The sequence below is a fragment of the Octodon degus genome, unplaced genomic scaffold, assembly GCF_000260255.1.
Source record: "Octodon degus isolate 3935 unplaced genomic scaffold, OctDeg1.0 scaffold00137, whole genome shotgun sequence".
In the NCBI taxonomy this organism is placed as follows: domain Eukaryota; kingdom Metazoa; phylum Chordata; class Mammalia; order Rodentia; family Octodontidae; genus Octodon; species Octodon degus.
In genome coordinates this window covers 5,294,427-5,306,655 of record NW_004524713.1, presented here as the reverse complement: position 1 = coordinate 5,306,655, position 12,229 = coordinate 5,294,427, and the positions used below count along the sequence as shown (strand labels likewise).

At 46.9% G+C, this 12,229-nt stretch overlaps 1 protein-coding gene across 4 annotated transcripts in view; it reads left to right on the top strand.

The window, feature by feature from the left end:
- The window catches only part of Cdk5rap2 (CDK5 regulatory subunit associated protein 2), a 210,533-nt gene that overhangs the window by 47,932 nt on the left and 150,372 nt on the right, over positions 1–12,229 (top strand). For all 4 annotated transcript variants that reach the window (XM_023701591.1, XM_023701590.1, XM_023701589.1 and 1 more), the window contains exons 8-11: positions 4,978–5,140; positions 6,180–6,233; positions 7,063–7,182; positions 9,704–9,796. In XM_023701591.1, coding sequence (XP_023557359.1) covers positions 4,978–5,140; positions 6,180–6,233; positions 7,063–7,182; positions 9,704–9,796 — 430 coding nt within the window. The remainder of the gene's footprint in view (positions 1–4,977; positions 5,141–6,179; positions 6,234–7,062; positions 7,183–9,703; positions 9,797–12,229) is intronic.

Below are 12,229 nucleotides of genomic sequence, written 5' to 3'. Positions count from 1 at the left end.
AAAAGGGTGTTTTGTTTTGCTTTTTGCAGAACCAGGGATTGAACTCAGGCCTTTGTGCTTGCCAGGCAAGTGCTTATTCTACTGAGCCATCTCCCTGGCCCAGTTAAGATTATTATACTACTACTTCTCTTACTTCATTGAAACGAAAGGCTTGTGGGCTGGCCAGATAGCTCTGTGGACTCAAGCGCCTGCTTAGGCAGAGTGCAGAGACTGTGGTTTGATCTCGGACACCACATGCTGTGCTGGCCCCTCCCCCAGGGCACACTGAGAGGCTGATTGGGCGTGGTGGCATGCACATGTAATCCCAGTGCTTGGGAGGCTGAGGCAGGAAGATCACTACGAGTCCGATCTGTGTAATGAGACCCTGTAGACCCTGTACTAAATACATAAAAAAAGAAAGGCTTGTGCTAATATTGTTTGGACAGTTAAATGCCTATGTCCTGTACTCTGAGTAATTAATTAGTTTTTTTCCTTTGTTTTTTAACTCATTATTAACTATTGAAAAATAATAGACAGCAAATTAAAAATTGTAGACAAATATTGAAATGTGAAAGATACGAGGTAGACAGTGAATTTTAGGGAGATATTTCTGAAATGAATACATAACATGAGATTAATAATAGATTGCACAGGGGCAGGGGAGATGGCTCGGTAGGATAAGTGCTTGCCTGGCAAGTGCAAGGGTCTGAGTTCAATCCCTGGTTCCACCAAAAAAAAAAAAAAAAAAAAAATGATAATAGATTGCACAGTGTAAAAATATTATTTACAAGCCTAAAAGAATATAACAATAAAATTGTCTACAACATGAAGAAGAAAGAATTTACAGATCAGTCATAACAGTTCACTCTGTGCCAAAATCAAGAAACTTATATAATTAGAATTCTCAAAGTAGAATGGGGTAAGCAATAAATATTTAAAGATTTAAAATTTCTGAATTTAGTTGAAATTATAGCACCACATTCTCAAGAAAAATGAACCTTTTACACAAGAAATATGAATAAAATCATACCAGAATACACAAAAATGAAATTGTCCAAAACTAATTGTAAAAAAAATCATTAATGCATATACATAGAAAAAGTATTAGCTATGGAAGAACAAAATTAAATATCATCTTATTCCACATTAGAAAAAAAAAAGAGCAAGTGGGTAAGAAACTAGACTTATTTATTCAAAGGACTGAAAAAAAAGATCTGTCCTCATTGAATTTTATGCTTAGCAAACATACCCTTGAAAACTAAAAGTAAAATATTTTCCAGTTATACAAACTCAAAATACTCTAATATCTTCAGATGCAGCATATAGAAAATAACAAAGACCATAATCCAGAAGGCAAAGGAAGTTGCCGTATGGTCCTGGATAAAGAATAGAGCTCTCAAAATGGTAGTTATACAGGACTTCGTAAAATTCTGAGTAATTAACTTAAAGATAACAGCATGCAGTGTGTTAACTATTGTTACCCTCCTTTTATCTTGTTTTGAAATTTTATTTTCTCTTTAAAATAAAGTAAATAAACCAGGCTTCCCACAAGAGATGTTTTTCTAGCCACCCCTGGGGGATGCATTGGAGCTGGGTCAGGGTGGAAGACTAGTCCTTGGCTCACTCGGACATCCAGACAGGAGGCCATGGCTCCGGGACTGTAGGGGTGGAACTAGAAGTGAAGGATGGGCAGAGGGAGAGGAGGTGGAGTGGCCATGGATGTCACCGCTGTGGTGACATCCCCTCCCCCAGCCCAGTGGGAGCCGCTGAGGGGTGGTAGTACAGAAAGAAAGACCTGTTTTGGGGGTGGGGAAGAGTGGGAGGATGATGCTTTCAGTTGGGTGGGGAGCTGCCTGTGAGACCTGGAAAGAGAAGGAGGAGGATAAGCAGGAGGAGGCGGAGGAGGAAGTGGCTATGTGGCTTGAGGCTGGAGGTGGGGAAGTGCAGATCGATGCCATAACACCTGCTGAGCATGGCTTGTGCGTGTGTGTGCGTGCAGAGGTATCCACGGTCCTGCTGCCATGAAGCTCCCTGTGCGGCAGAGGACGCAGAGGCGTCCTGTGTGATGCTGTGACAGTGCTGAGTCCAGGGCTGTGTGCCTGGCTGTGGGGCAGAGCAAGCTCTTTGGAGAAGTCGTGGTATGGCCACATAGAGGGAACAGCATGCGCCGGGTGCAGAGCTTGGCACACATCATGGGGAGCAGAGGACTGCTGTCCCCTCCCTGCATGCTGTAGGAGTTCGAGCTCTCATCTTTTGGAGGAGGGAGCTTGGGTGTTATCTCCTGCGGTGTAGGTAGTGGGCTCTCCATCGGGGTGGGTGCCCAGGTCAGTGTGTTGTTGGAGACTGCAGTGGCCTGCTGATTCCCATAGGTCAGGCTACACCCTACAGAGTGCTGGTTTGTCAGCCCCAAGAATGGGTCTGTCTTGGATAAAAATGTCCAGCTCCAATTACAGTCAGTAGCAGGCAGGGGCCAACAGGATTTGGCTTAGGGTCTGACTGGCTTATGAAGTTCAGTGGTGACAAGGATCAGTGTGTGCTGTCCCTGTGAAAATGAAGTTAAAATTTTGAATAAAGCCTGCCGTGAATGCCTGCCAAAACCTGACAGATGTGTCTGGGCTAGCCTGATAATGAGACCTTTCTTCCTTTATGAAACCCATGCTTGTTTAACTGATGGCCTTGAGATGTAACTTGAGATATTTAAACTTCCTTAACAACCCATGATGTCACTAATCCTCCAATCACAGTTGTGCATATCTTCTACCTTTGTACATCCCTGCTTGCTTTCTCTATAAAAGTCCCTAAATCCTGCCAGGTGGGGGATCCCAGTCAGGCCTGCTAGTTTAGTGAACTGCCTCCTAAACTTTATCAGTACCCTTCCTGTGTTCGATCTGTTTTCTGCAACACCTAAAAGCTAGCCTACTCACAAAAATAAATCCAGTCAGAAGGGCAGTACACTTTGGAGTGGGCTGCCTAGTTATGTCCTGGTGAGATGGGGCTTGATCTGCCACACAGCAGGCACTGTTAGGCAGGGAAGACTGTTTAATCTTGAGGTCCCAGCCCCTTGTTTGGATAGGTATTGTTTTGGACTCCCACCACTCTATTTTTTAAAAGAATTATTCATGTATTTATTTATTTGATACAGGGCTTTGCTATGCAGTTCAGAGTTGTAGTGATCCTCCTGTCTCAGCCTTCCCAGTGCTGGGGTTACAAGTGTGCGCCACTACGCCCAGTTTTGGTAGCCAGCATGGCGTGCCCAGGGTTTTGGGGCTGGCACAGCATGTGGTACCAGGGATTGAACCTGGGTTCTTGTGCTTGCCAGGCAAGTGCTTAGACCACTGAGCTATTATCCCTCTGGCCCCTCACTACTCTTCTTAAAGGAATATGTTTTAGCCGCTTTGTTTCCTTCAGTCTGGCTTTTGAGGTAATCTATATCTGTAAGGCGTTGAGGTGTAAGGTGTTGAGAAGCCTTGCAAGTTGCATATGGTCAACAGAAGTATTTCTTTGGTTTACACAGGAATTTTAGTTTGAATTACTTGCAGTATTTAAAACATCGAATTTCATGCACAGGTCTGGATTTACAGTTCACTTGGAGAAGCAGCTTGGAGGTGCATCTTGCTTGGTGGAGGCTGTTGGTCTGTATAGATGCGCTGGTGCTTCAGGTGTCCCAGGCCCCGTCCGGCCTGCCCCTTGCTTTTCAGTCCCTATCTAGAACTTGCTTTGTGGCAACTAAAACAAAAAAAAATTTTTTTTGAGTTGCAAATTACATACAATACAAGGTATCTATTTTAGTCTAAAGTTAGCTAACTTTTTACCAATCTGATTTATTGTTGTAATTTCAGAGCTGAACTCTAGAGGGCAGTGTTTCTCCTCCCTGCAGGTTTTGGGGAGCATTGTGCCAGGTGCTCAGCACCCTGACCCCAAAGACTGCAAGGTGTTTCAGCTGCCTGTGTCTCCCCCACCTTCTGGGTGCTTCCTGGGTGCAGTGCTGCTGGAATCCAAGCCTCTGCTCTTTGTGCCATGCTGAGTTGCTTCTAGGTTTAGCTACAGAAAGGGTCCACTGACAAAATGTTAATTGTTGAATGGTAAAAAAGTAATAATTATAGCGACTGTCATTTGTCAAATTCTGCCATATGCCAGGAGCTGTGCAGGGTTGTTTAAAATAGCTTATCTCTAATTCATGTGAGCAAGTCATCCCATTTCAAGCTGAGGAAATGCAGGCACAGAGAGGGTGAATGGTTTGCTATGGGCAGGGAGCAGTTGGCTTGAGGAATTCTATGGCCCAGAGAAAGATGTGTTCAGCTCCCTGCAGTGTGCTGGGTGGAGCTTCCTTGAGGGGAACATGTTTAAGCACCTCAGTGGGAAGAATGAGTGTTTATCAGGTAGAGATGGGTAGGCATGGGGCAGGCATTCCAGATACAGGGCAGAGCATACAGAGGGAGAGAGGAAGGAAGCAGTTGGGCTTTGGGGAGAGCTGACTGAGATTGTTACAGCCTTAAAAATTAGGGCCTTGAATGCCTTGCCCAGAACTTTGGCCTTTAACTCAAAAGTCAGTGTGTTTTTAAGCTTTGCTGTGAGAAGCTGTGGAGAGGCATCCTTGTTTGTCCTCCGTTCACTAGAAGTGCTCTCAAGGGGTTGTTTGCTTAGGCATCAGTGGAAAATTTCCTTCAGAGAGAGGGTTTCTTAAGAAAAAACCCAAGAGTTACTATTGCTGTCATTGGGGCAGTTGAATGTCTGTGAGCAGAGGTGTGACATGGCCAGACCAGAGTCTGGCAGCCTAGAGTTGGGTCAGCAGGGGCCAGGCTGGGGGCAGGTGGACCTGTGAGTGTGCACAGATTCTTCTTGGCCCTTGATCCCTGACCTGTGAACTGTGGTTCTGTTTGTGTTCAGTTGCTGGGTGTGTGTTCTTTGAAGAAGTCTGGTCCCATTTGCTACCTCCTTCTGCTCCACTGAGCTAAGAGAACAGCTTAGAATTAATATTTAAATTTTGTTCTCTTTTAGACTGATTGAGGAGTTGAAGCTGTCTTTGAAGAGCAAAGAAGCTTTAATTCAGTGCCTTAAAGAGCAGAAATCTCAGATGGCATCTCCTGATGAGAATGTGTCATCTGGAGAGCTCCGAGGACTTTCTGCTGCTCAGAGGGAAGGAAAAGAGAGAGATGCTGAGGTGAGGTGCTGGGGCGTGAGGGGAGCTGTGGCAGATCAGATTTCTGTGGGAGAGGGACGCCCTCAGGCCAAGATGTGTGCACAGCTGGCTTCCATGTTAGGTTCCCTGTCAGAAAGGGAACAGCAGAAACCAGTCAGTGGCCTTGGCATGTCCCCCTACCTCCTGTTCCTGTGAAGAGTTGGTTAGAAATGATCCTGCACCTGCTCACCTCTGTCCCACCCTGTGCTCATGTGTTGTTGCCCAGGGACTTGATTTTCATCCCGTGGGCTTTCTTGGGATAAGATTGCCGGGCACTGCACACATCTATTTTGCCTGTGTGGTTAGGGTCAGGCTGGAGGCCGACTTCGGCTGGAATCTTCAGAGGCAATGAGAGAAGCAAACTAATTGGGCTGGCCAGGTGACAGGCAGGGGGTTCTGTGACTTGCTCATCCTCCAGCCACTGGGAAGTAGAGTTTAGAATTAGGCCCAGAGGGGTTGTTACAATTTTCCAGGCTCCAAGAAGGGGGTTACTAGGAGCTGGCCCCAAAGTACACTGGACTCCCCACCCACTGTGGCCTCGTGGCCAGATTGTTGGGTAGCATGGAGAGGTTAGGAAGCGTGGGTAGTTCTGTGGGCAGGCCCCGTGTGCTCGCTGCATGTGCTCCCTCGCCTTGGGGGCTGCTGTGGGTGCTCGCGAGAAGACCAGGTTGCCTTATGGAAGAGGTCCATTCGTTTTCTATCTGGAATTGGCTGTTGTTTTCCATTCCTCCTTTAAGCCTCTTCCCCTTCCCTGGCCCTGTCCTCCTGTCCCCCAAGAAGCCCTTTTCATGGCATGTTGTTGGTGGGCCGGGGGATCCACCAGTGTGGACTGTTTGTCCTCACAGTTTTCTTCACTCAAATCAGGACTTTGGGTGGGACTTCGGGTGGGGCAGAAGGAGGAAGGGCACTTGTTATAATGAGTCCTGCTGCAGTGGGAGAAAGCTTGGGAATGAATTGGTCTGGGGCAGCCCTGGGTTGTGGGTGCCATCCCTTCTGGTCACCAACGACCGGCTTTTCCTAGGCTGCACGAGTGGAGCATCAGAAGGAGAGAAGAGAGCTTGAAGAGAAGATCCAGGTATGCTGATGGATCTAAAAACTTCAGTGCAGATGTATCCTATTCTTACCTCTTTATTCTGAGTGCAGTCGACAATCCTGTGTGGTGGCAGCTGCCACCTATTGAATGCTGCAGTGAGCCCCTCGTGGCCTGTTAGGGGAAGCTTCTCAATCCTTGCATGACTCTAGGACGTGGACATTCCTTTATCGCAGGTGTGGGCCTGAGGCTTGGAAAGGTGAAGTTACTCGCCCAAGAGCGCATGGTTGGGGTGCAGACCTGCCATCCACTTGCGGGCCAGTGCTGCCTGGGCTCCGCACAGCACGGCGTTGGCATGGCGCCTGCCTGCTTCGAGCACTCTCACATCTGTTGTCTCACTTGATCCTCACGACAGCCCAGGAGGGAGGCAGCAGTGATTATCTTCAGAAATGAACTCAGACCATAAATGGATACTTCAGCCTCCATCCAGCCCAATTCTCTGCTAGTTTTTGTAGCATTAAGGAATGAAATTAATGAGCTATTACTCCCCCCCACCCCCATAACCCAGTACGGATCCAGAGCTCTGATGGGACTGTGCTGAGATTCTAGAAGGCGTTGGCGCCCTTCCTGCAGGAGAAGCGGTCACTGCCTCAGCTGCTCTCACCCCTTCCCTTTGCCCAGCCCCATTGCCGTGAGCGGCAACACAGTAACTCAGAGCTGGTGCCGTGCGTTCAGCCTGACTTGGAGACATTAATCACAGGCTGACAGGAATAAGATAGAATAACTGCATCTGAGCGTGCTCTTAAAGATATATTTACAGTGCATTTTGGTTGGAACGCATCAACTTTGTGAATCTTTTTCTAATCTAATTTAGGCACTTGAGGAGGACCTGAGAGAGAAAGAAAGAGAAATTGCTACAGAGAAGAAAAATAGTTTAAAGAGGGATAAAGCCATTCAGGGCCTAACCATGGCATTAAAATCAAAGGAAAAAGAGGTATGTGTGATACGCTTGAAGTGCGATTTTTCTTTATTAGTTTCTGTGACTGGCCTGTCTTGCCCTGAATTTCTAGCTTTAGATAAAAAAGTTTGTAAGAGAGCTAAGATTGTACAGAAAGTGGGGGAAGGTTCCTTTAGCCAACTGGAAATCCTTTTTGAGTGTCTAATCCAGTGCTGTCCAATAAAAGTATACTTGAAGTTAATCAAATAATTTTAACTTTTCTAGTGACCAATTAAATGAAGATGTAAGTAAAATTAATTTTAATAATATATACCTTTCAGGCATTAGCATTTCAACATGTAATCAATACAACAAACGTAACAATGAAGTATTTAGTATTAATTTTTTCAGTACTAAAAGGTTTGAAGTCCAAGTGCTTCTCAGTTCAGACTCACCACATGTCCTATTTAGCAATACAGATCTGTTCTTTAGCAGGATAACAGGAAATGGGACTTTGGGGAGGTGAGGCTGTGCCTGTGAGCAGCTAGAGAGCCATTTGGCTTGCTGCCTTGGGGGCCAGGGTGGCAGCTGATGGCGGCTTTCTTGTCATGAGTTAGTATAGCAGTCTGTTGTGCTCTGTAGCTGCATTGGGCCCGGCACTGAAAGGGTATGCAGCCCTACTTCCCAGCAGTGGGGAGAGTGAGGGAAGTTCCAGGTGTGTGGAGTCAGAGGAAAGGGACCTGCTCCAGAGGAGGTGCGGATGTGGGCAGCAGGGGTGTGCTCAGGGGAGAGGATATCTGAGCTGAGTCTTGGAAGGCTGGGGAGGCGTGAGCTAGGAAGGAGGCAGACAGGGCGTTTTGGAGAGGAGGAAGACATTTGTTAGGCCTTTGGCTGGGACGAGCCTGACATGTGGTGTGGGCAGCACTGCACATGGTTTAAGGTTGCCAGAGGACAGAGTAGATGAGAGGAGAAGCTGGACTGCTGTGAGGGGACAGCCAGTGTGGGACCAACCCTCCTTAGCCAGTTGGGTGGCACGCCATGGAGCAGGAGCGGTAGGAACTTTTTTTCACTTGGGAGAGGTCTCTAGCCAGATTTGGAGAGCCGACTGTGGGAGAGAAAGAGTAGGAGAGAAAGAATAGAGGCAGGGAGGTGAAAGCCAAGAACATTAATGAGGGCAGAGGTTGAGGCAAGTAGAATGGAGGTGGAAGGGTACAGTCTAGCTCTAAGAAGTAGAGCTAGAACTAATTAGAAATTGGAATTCCCACTGGGAAAAATCTGATGGTTAGACGTGGCACTAGAGCAGGAAGGGTCAAGGGTGACTCCAGGCATCTGGCTTGCATGACTGGAGAACCAGGGATGCCACCCCTTCAGTTCAGAGTGTGGAAAGTGGGGTATGAGCTGCAAGAGGGAGGCAGCGGTGCAGAAGCTGAATCTGTTGAGAGCGTGTTGACTCTGAGGAGCCTGGACAGTGTCCAGGAGGCAGAGGCTGTGCGCAGCTAGAGTCTGGGGATCACTCCACTGCATCACTTCTCCATGTGTGGGAGTTAAGTTCTGAGGGCTGAAGTTAAGGAGGGCACAGAATGGGGAAGAAAGGCTGTGGATGGGACTGGAGGAGGATGGGGCAGGAGAATTTCAGGGGATCAGCTGGTGTGCGCCTACAGTGGGGTGAGTATGGTCGCAGGAAATGAAGGAGAAAACTGGTGCGAAAGATGAGAAGGGAGTGTGAGCATTTGACAACCACCAGTGTGGCTCCTAATGATAGAAGTTACTATTCACCTCTTGCATGGGAAGGTCAGGAGAGCAGTTCTGGGTGCTGTTCAGGGCCAGGGTGTGGGCATAGTAGTTCAAGGCTGACCGTAGGGCTTGGGAAAGGGCATTAGAAGAGGAGGAATTCTGGGAGTAGTCACCCTAAGTAGCTCGGTGTGTCACCTACAGGGTCAGTAATAATAGTAACACTTTATTGTGTGAGCCAGACATTATTTTAGCACCAATATACATTGCCTCATTTAAGTGTAGTAAGTCTACAGTGGAACAAGTGGTAGTATCCTCACCATACGAGGTGTATGTTTTCTTACTATCATTAAGTACCAGAGGTAGGATAGCTTTATAAAGAAAAGAGATTTATGTAGTTTATAGTTGGGAGGCTCAAATTCCAGCATTGGGCAGCTACATGCATTTGCCCTCTGGCAAGGGCATAATGGTGAGTGTTTGGGTGGGTTTCACAGGGAGAGATCACATCCCCAAATAGGAAGTCAGAGAGACTGGGTTCCCGCAGCCCCTCCCATGCACGTGCCCCCAGGTGACTTCCCTCCATCGTCACACTGAGGGCTGAGTTTCCAGCAGATGAATGTTAGGGAGCTCCAACCCTATCCAGATGGTAGCAATAGTTGAGGAAATTGAGTCTCAGAGAGGGTAGAGCACCAAGCGAGTAGGTGGCCAAACTCGAACTTTCACTCTGGTCTTTTCTAACACAAAGGCATTGCTATAAGCACCGCACAACGGAGCAGGAAAAGCATTTTGGACAGGCAGCGAGGAACGGACAGTTGTGCACACGGCTGCCATTCTTTATTTCCCTCAGGTTGGAGAACTTAACTCTGAGGTTAAAGAGCTCAGCACTGCCCTGGCTAAAGCTAAAGAGGCTCCGCAGAAAACACAAGCCACAGCATTCCACGTAAGTGTCCCCGTGGTGTCCTCTGTGTCTCCGTCCCATCTCTACCTGCCTGTCTGTGGCTCTCTCACATCCTCACATGTACGAGGCAGGCTCTGGTGCTGCCCTGTCACTGAGCTGCACCCCCAGCCCTTGTCCTTAGCTCTTCCATCTTTAGTCCTGTTGAAGTCGGGAGTTAGCAGCTGAAGGGAATCTGGATGCTTTTAAGAGGGAGAACATTGGGCGGTCTTTACTGATAGAATTAGCTCTAATTAAAGGGCAGTTTTGCACCAGCTTGGGAGGTCCTCAGCGCCCTCCTCAATATGAAAATGATGACAACCGCCCCGTAGGTGGAGCGTTGAGTTCACTTTGTGCCAAAGAGTAGCTCGCGCGCAGGATGTGAGGATTATCACATTTAATCTTCACAGCCCAGTGGGAAGGTTAATTATCATCCTTTGCATCTTTGTGAAGTGTTTGAGGCTCAGCGAGGGTGTGCAGCTTATTTACTATCACACAGCTAGCCAGTGGCAGGGCCAGGATTTAAATGCAGTTAATTGTGAACAGCAGCAGGCACTCATTGAGCACATGCTTTGTGATCAGCCCTGCTAGGGGCTCTCTGTAGATTATCTGGGTTGGACGGTGCCGCTGTGAGGTGGGCACTGTTGATATACTCGTTTTACTGCTGAAGAAATCCAGGTTGAGAGGTTAGGGAACTTGCTCAGGATCCCCTAGCCCCTCACGCCACAGGCCCTACCTGTCTTCCCATGCTCCCCTCAGCCGCCAGTTTCCTCCTCGGGTTTGCTTTCGGGCTTTGATGTTTTTGCCCTGCCTGCTTTCTCTTTTTCTACCTGTCATATTTTACCAGAAGGACTCCCTCTGGTCATCCCTTGGTCTTCTTTCTCTCTTCCTAATTTTAGTTTTGTGCTTTTGGTAATTTTAACATTTTCTTCCCATGTTTCCAGTTTCTCCGCACAGTTCATGCCCCCACTACTAATTTCATGAGTCAATAAAGTTCCGTCATCACACCAAGTCCGTGCGGCCTGAAGCCCCCCTTCCACCGCCTGCACCGATATTGCTTTTGGTTGTAAAGAGAAGTTAGAAATTAAATCTAATTTAAGACTGTTTGATCCTAAGATTCACATCCCAAGCCTTACCTTTCGCAGAGCTTTGGTTCACACTAAGAATAATTGAAGTAATTTGGTTTGAATCATGGAAGGCTAGGAGCATAGAGAAACCTGTTTTGGGAGTCTCAGACTTGCCCTTTCCCACTGTTTTGACAGTGGCTGATGAAATGGAGCTGAGATTACATTACACATGGGATTTTTTTCTTTTTCTTGCCTAGGAAATAATCAGGTTTTAAAAGCTGAATTCTTAGCAAAACTGTATTTTCCATTTCTTAAGAATATGTATGTTGGTAATTGATAGCCAGAGACCAGACATCCTTGGAAGCATGGTGATATTTTACTTATTATGTTGGGCCTTGAAGGAAAGAAAGGAGTCTTATAAATTTAAATTTTACTCAGATTTATTACATACATACATTTATTAATAACCCTAGTCCCTGTCAAAAGATTTAAGGAGGATATTTGAGGTCTCGTCGTGCCACGTCGGCAGGGTCTTGTCCTGCAGCCCGCAGACATCCGGAAGCATAGTCCCAGGCTCCTCAGGTCGTGCGTGTTGGGTTGGCTGCACAGCCAACACTGTTGGGTCTTCACCCTGCTAAGTTCATGAGCCTCAGACTGTTTGTGGCAAAACTGGAATTCAAGTCTGTCTCGGAAGTCTGTGTTTCTTCTATGAATCAGGTTGTGTGCGTGAGGGTGCGCCATCCATTGATGCTGGCTGCTTTGGCTGTGGTGCACCCATTCTGCAGCCTTTTCTTTACCTCACGCTCTTGCCATGCAGTGTAGGTAGTTGCACTCGGTCTTCCTCATTTTTATTGTGAGATCACGGCTGACTCACCTGTAGCAGACTTCTTTCTGTGTAGTCTTCACTCATTTCTTTGACATTGCCTCCCAAGTCACACAGCAGGAATTGGTCTTGAGCTCATTCTGTCCGTATTAAATTCATCATGTTCCTAATCAGTGAGAAAGAATGATTTGTTTAATATTGTATTTGGCCTTGTTTCTTATCATATCTAATTGACGGAGTATTTGCCATTGGGATATCATTAAGAAGGAGGTAGGTAGAAAGCCTTCCAGAAAAGTTTTCCAAAGGGCCATTTGAAGAACATTTAATATTCAGTTTTATGTATTAATAAAATGAATGCAATCTGTGCATTTGAATTTTTGAACTGAACTTTTTTTTCTTTTTTGAAACAGGGTCTTGCTATGTATGTTTTGAAACAGGGCTGGGCCTTGAGCTCACTTGGTAGCCCAGGATGGTCTCAACTCAGTGATCTTCCTGCCTCAGCCTCCTGAGTGCTGGGATTACAGGTGTGTGCCACCATGCCTGGCTTTT